Below are 13,916 nucleotides of genomic sequence, written 5' to 3'. Positions count from 1 at the left end.
CAGCAGGGTCTTTTAAAAGTTTATGTCTCTGTTCCAGAAAAGGCTATTTATAAGTCCCTAAAGGTGCAATTATGATCAAGAGACCTGATTCCAGCTTCCAGCAATGGGTAGACCGGTGATGTTCCAGACCACATTTCGCTGATGCTTTTTCCAGCCTAATCCAAGTCAAAATTCTTCTAAAATACTTCCAAAGATGCAAAGACAATTTTCAAGATGCTTATATCACTGTAGTGATTGGTTGCCAATTTTACTACCTCAAGAGGGTTCTCCGGAGAGATGGCGTACGCATTTTCTAAATAACTAAATCTGATATTAAAAATTAACTGACTAATGGACATACATGGACCACTCTAATATTTAAAATTAAGTGGCGGGTGCTAGTGCAGCCTTCACAATTTCAGTCAATCAAGATGATTGGGATGAATTCTTTACTGGGGAGCATCAAGAATAAAAAAAGCCACAATTCAATCAAAGCTAAGTATTTCGTAAGTCTAATTAATTAATTTCAACAGGAAATGTAAGAATGTACTGAATTTTTCTCTACTTGGATAACCAAAGGTTATTAGGTTAAATGGGTTTCATTGGCTTCATTAAAATGATGGGTATGAAAACCAATAAAATTTTAGGTTTTCTTGGTATTTGCCAAGCTACAAGGAGATCATTTTCCCCCAATCTGATTCTTTTAAAAAAATCTGACTTGATTGCTTTATAAGTATCAGTGTTGTGCTTGTGCAAATGATTATACCATCTTTTGATCTGTTAACTGCATCAGCTCCCTCTGGTTATACAAAGGAGGGTATATTACCAAAGGCTCATTTCTTAACAAAACTGACATTCTGAGTCTGCAACATAACAAAGGAATGGTTTATATTATATGTATAGTGGTAAAGCTGCAGTACTGCAGTTGGAGCCCTCTGCTCATGAGCTGAGTTTGATCTCAGAGGAAGCTGGTTCAGGTAGCCAGCTCCAGGTTGACTCAGCCTTCCATCCTTCCGAGGTCGGTAAAATGAGTCCCCAGCTTGCTGGGGGGAAAATGTAGGTGACTGGGGAAGGCAATGGCAAACCACCCCATAAAAAGTCTGCCATGAAAACATCATGAAAGCAATGTCACCCCAGAGTCGAAAACGACTGGTGCTTGCACAGGGGACTACCTTTACTATATAATACTTACATTATTATATTAATTATTAGAGCCAGTTTGGTGTAGTGGTTAAGTGTGTGGACTCTTATCTGGGAGAACCGGGTTTGATTCCCCACTCCTCCACTTGCACCTGCTAGCATGGCTTTGGGTCAGCCGTAGCTCTGGCAGAGGTTGTCCTTGAAAGGGCAGCTGCTGTGAGAGCCCTCTCCAGCCCCACCCACCTCGCAGGGTGTCTGTTGTGGGGGAGGAAGGTAAAGGAGACTGTGAGCCGCTCTGAGACTCTTCGGAGTGGAGGGCGGGATATAAATCCAATATCTTCATCTTCTTCTTCTAATGATTATACCATTTTCTCCAGGGGAACTGATCTTTGTGTTCTGGAGATGAGCTGTAATTCCAAGAGACCTCCAGGTCCCACCTGGAGCCTAGAATCCCTAGAACACCCAAATAATTGGAGGGTACCTGGGAGGGGGAATTATGGAATGAAGAAAGTTCAAACAGATGAGGCAGATCAAGTAGTAAGCTCAATATGTTTCATTTAGGATGTGAGTAGTGAGGCGAGGGGATAAAGAGAGGCAATCCACACACAGCACTCCGCAGTATCCTGAGGGCAGGACAAGATTCTCTGCCCAGGCCAGAAATATTCAGGGAAATACAGACTAATCAGCTAGAATCCCTAACTAACCAAGAGAGTGCCATGTTTGTGTCAACCAGACAGGCTGTCAAGCATCCAGGGCTGACATGTGGGAGTAGGCAAAGTAAGCACCTGTCTAGGGTGCCACCTGGCCTAGGGGACGCCACTGGGCGCCCTCTCCCCGACGTGTGAATGTTTTCCTATGGGATTGTTTGTTTTGATGCATTCTGGTTAACCACTGGGAAAGATTTATGTAGACTGTTGACATTAAAGTGCTGTTGTACTATCCCATCTTTCTCTCCTGTGCCCCCATGCCCAACATTGTACATAAAAGATGCCTTTCTTTGTCGGTTGACTGGAGCCTTACCTACCAATTGCACAGAATCATGGCATCTCCTCCAAGCAGGGGATCTGGAATCCCTTTTTTTTTTTTCCTAGGAATGGTGTTTTTTAATTTGCGTTTAAAGAGCATTAGAGATGGGGAAATACTCCATACTACATTACCATTTTACATTAATAGTGAGAGCATTAGAGATGGGAAAATAAGACTGTAGTCCTAAGCTCTGCTCACGTCCTGAGTTCGATCCCCGGTGGAAGCTGGGTTTTCAGGTAACCGGCTCGAGGTTGACTCATCCTTCTGAGGTCGGTAAAATGAGTCCCCAGCTTGCTGGGGGGGGGAAGTGTAGATGACTGGGGAAGGCAATGGCAAACCACCCCATAAAAAGTCTGCCGTGAAAACGTTGTGAAAGCAACGTCACCCCAGAGTCGGAAACGACTGGTGTTTGCACAGGGGACCTTTCCTTCCTCCCCAACCTAGTTCTCACAATTTTAAAAATAAATTACTTATTCTCACGATTTTTTAAAATAATCTATCACTTTTTTTGAAAAATTAAAAATCAGTAAATTAAAAATGTGAAAACTATCTAGTTTGGCACTCTTCATTTTCCCTACAACTTTTTTTTATAAGGGGAGCTCTAGTGGGTGACTTGCCGAGGGTGCCAGAAACCCTAGCACCAGCCCCAGAAGCCTCTCAGCACTGTCCCAAATGAGAGGCCGCTGGATGAAGTCAAGTGCGTCAACACCAGGCTTGTGATCAAACCGAAAGTTATGAGAACCTGTAAAGTTTCTCCGAAGGATCCAGTGAGCCATGGAAAATGAGCAAGCACTGAAGGCTGGTAAGCAAGACCACACCCATACGCACAAAAAGAAGGCCACAGCATCGTGAATTCTCTATGATTAGACACTGATGGGACAGACAAAAAGACTACACCAAACTGACTCTCAAAGATCATTTCGATTTGTGTCTAACAAAGGGAGATTTGACTCTTGAATGCTTATCCCCACGTTTGTCTTTAAGTTGCTACGCTTGTCGGTCTACTCTTGGTCTACTTTTGTTGGTCTAAAGTGCGACTCTTGTTGGTCTTTAAGATTCTACTAGACTCAAATCTTGGTGTTTTACCCAGGGGTGGAATTCTAGCAGGAGCTCCTTTGCATATTAGGCCACACACTCCTGATGTAGCCAATCCTTCTGGAGCTTACAAAAAAGAGCCTTGTAAGCTCTTGGAGGATTGGCTACATCAGGGGTGTGTGGCCTAATATGCAAAGCAGCTCCTTCTAGAATTCCACCCCTGGTTTTATCACAACACTGATTGCCTCCGACACTTTTGGAGTGAGTGACTCAGTATGACTGGACATGGCGGGGGGGGGGCGGGGTTACATCACTTGAAGTGTGTATAGGTGTTATTGCCTTGAATTAGATGCCTCTCTTTGTCTTAACGTGGAAGCTGTCCTATGACCCCCCCCCCACCTCTTTCTCAGTTTGTCCTCTCCCTTCCTCACATGGCCTTTCATGGAGACACGTCTCTACAAGTCTCTCTTGTATATTCAGTGCTCTCACACTCCCACACACATGATGTTGGAAATGCTGGCCATATAAGGGAAGTACTCTGTTGTGTCCTAGGCTCAAATGGGACAACTGTTACTTTTGGAGGGAAGCTGAACAAGCCAAAGCTTGTACTCCACACCAGGGTTCCAGAGAAGGCCTAAGCGTGCCCAATCAGGGGAAGGATTGAAACATAAGTAGCCAATCAACATCTAGGCTCATACTGTACCCTGATAGGCCCTTAGGGCCCTGTAAATAGCCAATCCATGTACATAGTTAAGGACCAATCAGAAGGGGGCAAGAATTGTATAAAGGAGCGGGAAGTTTGAATAGAGCTCAGTCTGTGTGTGTGTTCCTGAAGTAAAGCTTGCTGAAATCACTCTCCGACTCTGGTCTCTTACTGCGCCAACCCCAGTACTTTACATACTCCTTAGATTAAGTTTCTCCAGGGCTTTTTTTGTAGCAGGAACTCCTTTGCATATTAGGCCACACCCCTCTTATGTAGCCAATCAGATCCCAATTATTTATTATTATGGTACATAACCAATAAAAACAATTTAAGACGCCAGTCCCTTCAAATTCAATGTACAGAGAACTTAAACATTTGGGTACGGTCGTTATAGCAGAATAAAAATATTTGAAAATGGGAGCTTTGCAAAATTTTAAAATACACAAAAAGGATAAAAACTGTCAACTTCAAACTCCCTCCTTTACATAATGGTCACAAATTCTCCTGGCAGCTGCCAGGTATGTAGCCAATCCTCTAAGAGCTTACAGGGCTCTTATTACAAGGCCTACTGTAAGCTCTTGGAGGATTGGCTACATCAAGGGTGTGTGGCCTAATATGCAAATGAGTTCCTGGTACAAAAAAAGCCCCAGGTTTCTCTCTCTTCTTTCCACTGCAGCCTGAATGTGAACTGGATCTACCTGAATAAATGAAAGTTTACCTTTTTCGTCATATACTTCTTGGGAGATTTATTTACTGCATTCACTATAATGCTCCTATGACTGGGCAGAAGTCTGCTATATTAACCAAATAACCCAATGGAAACGCCTTTAAATGTTCTGCTGCTAAAAATGGCTGGCGTGTGTCTCAGTTACCGCTCCTCACCCCTAACTTCTAGCAGAATTTGCCTATATTGTGACATCACGTCATCCTGCTCTTCTAAGCTCCTCTCCCCGTAGCTGCCAATTAGAGGCTAGGAGCTCAGACCGGTGTGCCATCATGACACAAAGCAAAAAAAAATCTACTGACACTATGGTGGGGGGAGAGACTTGGCATCGGCTTTGCCTTTTGCACAACATCTAAGCCTCCGGCACAACCCCGTCTATCTATTGAGTAAGCCCAGGAACCCCATTCTGTCCTAGCATTTCAACGCTGGCCTGTCTGGTAGAGGACAGAACAATGAAAGATAAATCCCTTTCCCTTCGAAACCCAACCTCATCCACAAAACAGAAAGCTACAAAGTTGCCTGGCTATTATTTTCCATGGAGGGAAGGCAATTTTCCTACCGCTAAAAAACATATGGACCTTAAATGCTTTAAATTTTTATGCGCCAGGCGGCAGGTTTTAAATTAACAATGAGCCCGTTATTTTGTGTAATTCCAGGAAGACGATCTATCATTTTTAAGTTTTCAGGGTGGGTTTTTTTTGTTTGTTTGTTTTTTGCCACTGCTCCAATTTCATGAGGCCCGAGACATATTGGGCATTATCGTACCATCTATCACGGATTATTGCAGATAGAGCTGCCAGGGACTTCTGAAGGAAACAGCTCTGATCTGCTCAAATTTTCTTTTTCTTTCTTGAAAACCTGCTTGGTTAAAAGCAGGCGAGAGCTCCAAAAAAATAATGCAAGGGGAAAAAGAATAAAACCGAAGGAGGTTTCAAGTACTGCGCTTCCTTCTTAATGAGATTAATCCGTATGTTTGTTTCTCATGCAAAGGATTGTCTATTTTAGGTATACTGATGCATGGCTTGGTCCAACGAAGCGCTGTTGTTTGCGTCGAGCACATCAGAAGTTAGTGCTTTTGCAGTTCAAAGCCTCTCCCACCCACCCCAATATCTGTAAGCTTAACGCTCTGCCTTAGATCTTTGGCTTAGTGATCTCAGCTCCCCTTTGAATGTTCAGCCTACAGCTAAAGAAATATTCAGAAGGTTCGTGTGCACCTAGAAGCGAACCTAGGCAATTCAAGAGAGCCTAGAAGAAGGGAGAAAACGGAAGGGAACTCAGATGGTGGGTCGCTGTGTCGGTCTGAAACAACGGAACAAAGTTTGAATCCAGTGGCACCTTGAAGACTAACGAAGTTCAACTATGCGTATCAGCTTTTGTGTGCATGAGCACTTCCTCAACGCACAAAAGCTTATACCCAGAATAAAACTTTTGCTGGTCTTAAAGGTGCCACTGGACTGAAGTGTGCTGTCAAGCCCGGTCCTTTGCTTAGTCCTGGATGGCCGAATGTTAGACCAATGCTCTGACCCTACTCCGTTATTTACGGAGGCATTACCATCTGGCAGAAGAATGCTTATGATACTGAAAAAGGCCTGCTGTGTCTCCAGGATGTACTCCCTAAATTCACAGGCTTGCTTATCTCCTCACAGTATAGTGTGAGAACGCTTTTGTAGTAAAAAAGATAGTCACTGCCTTAACCTATGAACCTTAGATTCAAATGAAGCAGCTTTTGTAACAGTTTATGATACCCTATGTAGTAAGCATGTAACCTTTTGTATCTCAGTACTTCCACGGACCCTGTTCCATGGAGCACCTTTGAATTTCTGAATAAACGATTCTATTGGAAATAAAACAAAGGACTTCATTATTGGGAATCTCGGGGCTTGACATGTGCATGCACACGAAAGCTTATACCCAGGGCTTTTTTGTAGCAGGAACTCCTTTACACATTGGGCCACACCCCTGTGATGTAACCAATCCTCCAAGAGCTTACAGGGCACTTCATATAGGGCCTACTGTAAGCTCCAGGAGGATTGGCTACATCAGGGGTGTGTGGCCTAATATGCAAAGGAGTTCCTGCTACAAAAAAAGCCCTGGCCCAAACCATCTGTTATGTGTGACACCTGCTTAAGTATCTTTGCAAGCCCTGTTCTGTATGGAATGAATCTGGAAACCCACACATACAAAGGCGCAACTACACATTATGAGGAATACATTTGGTATTCTAGCACTGTTTTCCCTTTTAAGAAAATTGCTGAGGTGGAGTGCAGACTTTCAGGGAAGATTGAAGCCTTCTCCCCTACAAATACCCAGCCAGCCATTTTTGACTGTTCATTTTACTCCAGCTTGGTTGTGAAAGGGGAAGCAAATCTGACTGAAGAAAAACGGGAGGAGGGGAATGGTGACAGCAAGAGATATAAAGAATTCTTCTTTCCTACTCACAGTTTTTCTCCTACACAGGGCTTTTTTTTTTAGCAGGAATGCACAGGAACACAGTTTTACCTGGCTTGGCATCAGGCTGTGGCCTAATATGGAAATGAGTTCCTGATGGGCTTTTTCTACAAAAAAGCCCTGCTCCTCTGTCTGTCTGTCTGTCTATCTATCTATCTGTCTGTCTGTCTATCTGTCTGTATATCCATCTATCTATCTGTCTGTCTATTTATCTTTCCATCATCTATCTATTTATCTGTCTATCTATCTATCTATCTATCTATCTATCTATCTATCCATCCATCTATCTGTCTGTCTGTCATCTATCTGTCTGTCTGTCCATATGTCCATCCATCCATCCATTCATCCATCTATCTATCCACCTATCTATCTATCTATCTATCTATCTATCTATCTATCTATCTGTCTGTCTGTCTGTCTGTCATCTGTCTGTCTGTCTGTCCATCTGTCCATCCATTTGTCCATCCATCCATCCATCCATCCATCCATCCATCCATCCATCCATCCATCCATCCATCCATCCATTCATCCATCTATCCATCCACCCATCCATCCATCCATCCGTCCGTCCGTCTATCTATCTATCTATCTATCTATCTATCTATCTATCTATCTATCTATCTATCTATCTATCTATCTATCTATCTATCTATCTATCTATCTATCTATCTATCTATCTATCATCTATTCTCCTCCATCCCTTTATTCATATAATATTGGCCAACATGATTCAGACAATATATCTGCTATAGTTGTACCCAAATTCACAACATCCTGGGTTAGATCCACTCAGATTTTTCTTGCAATCTTGCCCAGAACCCTTCTTTATTACAACCTTTGTCCCATGTAGCTTACATTCATGAAGGACATATGACCCCCTAGCACAGCCTTTTTGGTGGTCAGAGGGGAACCTGTCCTTCTATTTTCACCAGTGGAAAAACAGCTGCTTGGATCCAACCCAACCCTATTATTGATATAATGCATCAGAGGTCCCCAGTGTCGTGGTGGATACCATGACACCAGGGGTGGAATTTTAGCAGGACCTCCTTTTAGAAAGTGGGCAGGGCCAGGTGAGGCCCAGTAGATCTTCTGATTGGTCCCTGGAGATCTGATTGGCTGGGCAGATGTTTAAAAACCTGCTTCAACAGCAGCTGCTGCCACACTGTAAAGATCTTCATGGTGTGACTGAAGAAAACTGTGCATATGGAAGAAAACATCAATATGCTTATGTTAAAAATCCTGTTAAACAGAGCTTCTGTCCGAAGTGTTGAAGAGTTACTATCAGTGTTATGAATGATCTCACTACCTGATATCATGCTCCCTTCGGCAGCACACATACTAAAATTGTAACGATGCTATACCACTCCCTGAGTTCTAGCCGTTGACTCCACCTTGTGCGGAAGCCATTTTGTGACTGGGTCCGCCTCCTGTGGCATTCATTTCATAGATGCATCCACTCCCCTGTGTCAGAATCCCAAAGCTGCCTGCAAGCTCAAAAAGATTGAGAACTCCCTTATAGAATCATAGAGTTGGAAGGGATCTCCAGGGTCATCTAGTCCAACACCCTGTACAATGCAGGAAACTCACAAATAAAAAGGTAAAGTTAGTCCCCTGTGCAAGCACCAGTTGTTTTCGACTCTGGCATAACATTGCTTTCAGAACGTTTTCACAGCAGACTTTTTACAGGGTGGTTTGCCATTGCCTTCCCCAGTCATCTATACTTCCCCCCCCCCCCCCCGCAGCAAGCTGGGTACTCATTTTACCAACCTCAGAAGGATGGAAGGCTGAGTCAACCTGGAGCCAGCTACCTGAACCAGTTTCCGCTGGGATCGAACTCAGGTTGTGAGCAGAGGGCTCCAACTGCAGTACTGCAGCTTTATCACTCTGCGTCACTCACAAATACCTCCCCCTAAATTCACAGGATCCTCATTGCTGTCAGATAGCCATCTAACCTCTGTTTAAAAACCTCCAAGGAAGGAGAGCCCATCGCCCCCTGAGGAAGCCTCTTCCACTGAGGAACCACTCTAATGGTCAGGAAGTTCTTTCTAATGTTGAGCCGGAAACTCTTTTGATTTAATTTCAACCCATTGGTTCTTATAGATTATTTTCCGAAGTGCAGTGAGACTGGAAGGCTGAAAGAAATATTGCTCGGCTGACTGCATTATGAGGTGTGACCATGTTTCATTCCAACAGGTGTCAGGTTATACAAGCGAGGGTATTGACTCAGAATCTTTTAAGGTAAAGTAACCAATGTCAGTCTTCTTCATTATGGGATGCTGTGGGGGAGGGGGAGCATCTCCCTCCAGCAAGGCAAAATGGAGTCTTAGGTGCGATAGATATTCATAATTAATTGGGAACAACCTCAATATAAATGTGAGCTCGTTTAGCAGAAAGTAACGATTCTGCATAAAGTCTCCAGGATAATTGATAGCACAGCCTTTCTGTACCCCTGGGTATGCAACTGAAGGAATTCTCCTAAAAGAAGGAATAAAAAGGTGATCATTTCTCTCTCTAGAGTGAATGCATTAGGCTTGCATAATGAACGAGGAGAGAAACTTAGCAAAAAAAAAAAACTTTTGAGTAGGTACTTTTTTGATGTGCTTATAACAATAACTGCTCAGTGATGAAGATATTCTCCATGTTTTTTTTTTAAATGTACCTGCTTAGTCTTCTGTTAATTAAAATCTGTGTTTGCCACAGCAATCTTTGCATAACAGATATACGCCGCTTCAGAAGTGGCACCATTTCAAAGAAGCGGCGCGCAGACCAGGCAAGCTATTAAAAGTTAGTTCGGAAAGGAATCACAAGTCTATTTAGGACATGCTGCTTCTCAAAAGCTTGCTTGTTTGTACAAATGCACCCAGTGGGACCCCAGATAAATCCTTCCACATTCAGAACATAAGAGAAGCCATATTGGATCAGGTCAATGGCCCATCCAGTCCGACACTCCGTGTCACACCATGAACAAAACCCAGGTTCCGTCAGGAGGTCCACAATTAAGGCCAGAAATCTCACGGTTGTCCCCCCACCCCCGCACAAGCACAAGAATACGGAGCAGTACTGTCCCAGGCATAGTGCTCCATCACATCTTTTATTGTAGTGTCTGATTTTGGTCACACACAGAGCTCAATTTTCTGGAATGTTTGGGATTTCGTTGGTCAGAGCAGGAGGGGGCAAGTCATGGTTTCTGGGGTCCACCGCTGGTCGAGGATGACATCACATGACAATGGCAGGCCTGTGCCAAGCCACCAATGAGGTTCAAGAATTCACCGAAGTCCAATTGGCCATCGCAGTTCATGTCACGTTTCTTCATCATGCGGTCCAAGACACCTGGGTCCTTCTGGTTCTTCGTGAAAGGCGCCAGTTCAGGGTCCGTGAACTTCAGGAACTCCATTTTGGAGAGGGAAGCAGCATTCCCATCATGGCCGGCATAGCGTTGAAACAGAGCCAGCAGCGACTCAATGCAGTGTTTGATTTCTGTGGGGCCGCTGGAGTATTTAGACGACATGTCTGCAAAGAGAGGGATAGGTGGACCACAGCTGTGGCTGGCTGGCTGCCACAGTGTTCCCTGTAATCTCTGCTCCATATGTTTATGATGATATTGGATAATGACGATGATATTGGATTTATATCCCGCCCTCCACTCTGAAGAGTCTCAAAGCGGCTCACAATCTCCTTTACCTTCCTCCCCCACAACAGACACCCTGTGAGGTGGGTGGGGCTGGAGAGGGCTCTCACAGCAGCTGCCCTTTCAAGGATAACCTCTGCCAGAGCTATGGCTGACCCAAGGCCATTCCAGCAGGTGCAAGTGGAGGAGTGGGGAATCAAACCCGGTTCTCCCAGATAAGAGTCCGCACACTTAACCACTACACCAAACTGGCTCTCCGATCTTTTTTTGAAGCTGTCTGGACAGATAGCTGCCATTCACATAGGCTTGCCAATCCCTAGGTCCCAGCGGGGGTTCTTCCACTTTCCCAGACTCCTTCCTGCCCCCAGTCAGCTGGCCGGTGGGGGGAAGCTCCGCCCCCAGAGGACCATGTGCCTTTGCACCTCCGGAGGCTTCAGTCTCCGATTGAAAGGCTTCCTCTTGGGATGGTGTGTCTGTGTTGCTGTGAAGAAGCTGGCAGCAACTCATGAGTAGAGAGGCCAATCCCCTGCTTCAGACTCGCCAGAAACGGGGTTGGGGGGAGGGAAATGTCTGCTGAGCACTTCATTATTCCCTATATGGAGATTGATTGTCATAGGGTATAATGAGGAATTGATCTGGAGGTTTCAGGGCCTCTGGGAGAGCTGTTTTTTTAGGTAAAGGCACAAAATTTTCAGTATAGTATCTAGTGCCTCTCCCCAAAGTACCCCCAAGTTTCAAAACAATTGGACCAGGGGGTCCGATTCTATGAGCCCCAAAAGAAAGTGCCCCTATCCTTCATTATTTCCTATGGAAGGAAGACATTTTAAAAGGTGTGCTGACCCTTTAAATGTGATGGCCAGAACTCTCTTGGAGTTCAATGATGCTTGTCACACCCCTGTTCCTGGCTCTGCCCCTATGTCTCCTGGCTCCACCCCCAAAGTCCCCAGATATTTCTTGAATTGGACTTGGCAACCCTACACTCACATCCTGTGGCAGTGAATTCCATGTGTTACTTATTCTTTGGGTGAAGAAGTACTGCCTTTTGTCTCTTCTCAGCCTACTAGAACAGGCGTCGTTGCGATGCTTTTTCATTCTGGAAATGAATTAGTACTTAAATTGTGGGAGTCGGTGCCAGAGGATGTTGTGGCTTTGAAGGAGGATTGGATGGATGGAGTCCATCAGCAGCCATGTTGAATTAAGGGAATGTCTGGCTACCAATGCTTGGACACAGCATCTTGCTTGTTGGCCCTCCAGGGTAATTGCTTGGTCACTGTGAGAGACAGGATGCCAGAACAGATGGATCACTGGCTGGATCCAGCAAGGGTAGGGAACGTTGGCTCTCCAGATGTTTTTTGCCTACAACTCCCACCAGCCCCAGCCATTGGCCATGCTGGCTGGGGCTGATGGGAGTTGTAGGCAAAAAACATCTGGAGAGCCAACGTTCCCTACCCCTGGGGTTCTCTCTCTCTCTCTCGGCTTGACTTTGCGAACGAAGATTTAAGAAAGGTGCAGTAGTCCACGTCTGCTGCAGGCTCGCTGGTGGCTGACAAGACCAATGCGGGACAGGCAGGTCCGGCCACAGTGGCTGCAGGGAAAAGTCTGATTTGGGGTTGGTGCTGTAGCAGTGCGATTCTTCCTCGATCTCCTTTTGTCCTCAAGACCAGCTATGCGTGCATTCTCAAAGGAAGAGACAGCCTAGTGGATGGTGTGCCTCCATGCTTTGCGATCTGAGGCTAGGTCAGACCACTGGTGATGGTTGATGCGACAGGTGCCAAGGGATTTCTTCAAGGAGTCCTTGTACCTCTTCTTTGGTGCCCCTCTATTTCGATGGCCGGTGGAAAGTCCGCTATACAGGGCAATCTTGGGAAGGCGGTGGTTTTCCATCCTGGAAATATGCCCTGCCCAGCGCAGCTGCTGTAGGCAAAAAACATCTGGAGAGCCAACGTTCCCTACCCCTGGGGCTAATACATATACATATATCCTAGTGGATTAAAGGGCAGCTGGGATGCAAAGCCAAGAAATGGTTAGAGCAGGGGTGCTGAACTCAGAGGGCTGGATCTGACATAAATGAGACCGTGTCGGGCCTGGCCATGTTGGGCCGGGCTATATGTGTACCTATTTAACATTAGGTAGCAGAGATATAAACTTTATAAAGGACACAGACAAACACAATTAAAGATTTTTAAAAAAACAACTTAAAACATTAGCACTCGTTGGTCTTAAAGGTGCTTTCTTTGTTTTTCTCCCAAGGGATCCAGAGAACTGGGGAGAGGAAGCTCTGGCTCTTTCCTTCCTTCTCCAGGGGACCAGGATGGGGAGGAGCCTCAGCCAATAGAAAGAAAAGAGGCTTGGCCCGGTAGCTCTGCTGTGCGATTGTGGTAGCCTGGCAAGGCAAGCTCTCCCACCCCAACCCCCGCCTTCCCAAGGGAGGAGCCTCAACCAATGGAGAAAATAGAGGTTTTGCTCTGTAGCTCCTGTGTGATTGAGCAAGCCTGGCAAAGCAAGCTGTGATGCAGAAGGAAGCAAGAGAGAGGGAGAAAGAAGCAGATGACACCCAGTTGCTCAGGGGTTTGATAGGAGCTCTCTGGGAGCCTGATTTGGCCCCTGGTCCAGAAGTTTGACATCCCTGGGTTAAATCAACTGCACAAGTAGCATAGTACAGAAGAAGAAGAGGACATTGCATTTATATCCCGCCCTCCACTCCGAATCTCAGAGCAGCTCACAATCTCCTTTATCTTCCTCCCCCACAACAGACACCCTGTGAGGTGGGTGAGGCTGAAAGGGCTCTTATGGCTCCAAAAGCAATTATGGTGCCAAAAGTAATGTTCACAGTAGGGGTAATTATTCCAATGATGGATGCAATGATGGCTACAGGAATAAAGTGCTTTCAAAGGGGATTGAGCAGATTCATAGAGAGTGTCTGTCATTGGCTACTAGCTATGATAATTGAGAGGAACTCCACTTTCAGGGACACTAATCCTTTGAACCCCAGAGCCAGGAGAGAACATGAGGGGAGGGCCTCAGCCTCTATGCCCTGCTGTTCTAGGGTGAGGCCTAGAGATCTCCTGCTTTTACAACTGATCTCCAGCTGGCAATGGTCAGCTCCCCTGGAGAAAACGGCTGCTTTAAAGCAGTGTTCCCCAACCTTTTTAGCCCCAGGGACCGACCCCAGGGCCGGCCCGCCGACCACAGCCCCAGGGCCAGCAGGGTGGGGGCACCCAATTCAGTCTCTC

The 13,916-nt window shown here is 45.5% G+C and overlaps 1 protein-coding gene across 1 annotated transcript; it reads right to left on the bottom strand.

The window, feature by feature from the left end:
• Nucleotides 1-10,233: 10,233 nt before the first annotated feature.
• LOC132574777 (protein S100-A11-like) lies at nt 10,234-10,563 on the bottom strand. Its single transcript, XM_060243013.1, has one exon. It carries the CDS (start codon nt 10,561-10,563, stop codon nt 10,234-10,236), a length of 330 nt encoding a protein of 109 aa, XP_060098996.1.
• Between the last annotated feature and the right edge of the window lie 3,353 nt (nt 10,564-13,916).

The sequence above is a fragment of the Heteronotia binoei genome, chromosome 7 (genome assembly GCF_032191835.1).
Source record: "Heteronotia binoei isolate CCM8104 ecotype False Entrance Well chromosome 7, APGP_CSIRO_Hbin_v1, whole genome shotgun sequence".
NCBI classification, from domain to species: Eukaryota; Metazoa; Chordata; class Lepidosauria; order Squamata; family Gekkonidae; genus Heteronotia; species Heteronotia binoei.
This window is presented reverse-complemented; position numbering and strand designations above follow the sequence as displayed.

Excerpts from the sequence above, each read along its gene's own strand:
- LOC132574777 (XM_060243013.1), bottom strand. The coding sequence starts at position 10,563 with ATGTCGTCTAAATACTCCAGCGGCCCCACAGAAATCAAACACTGCATT.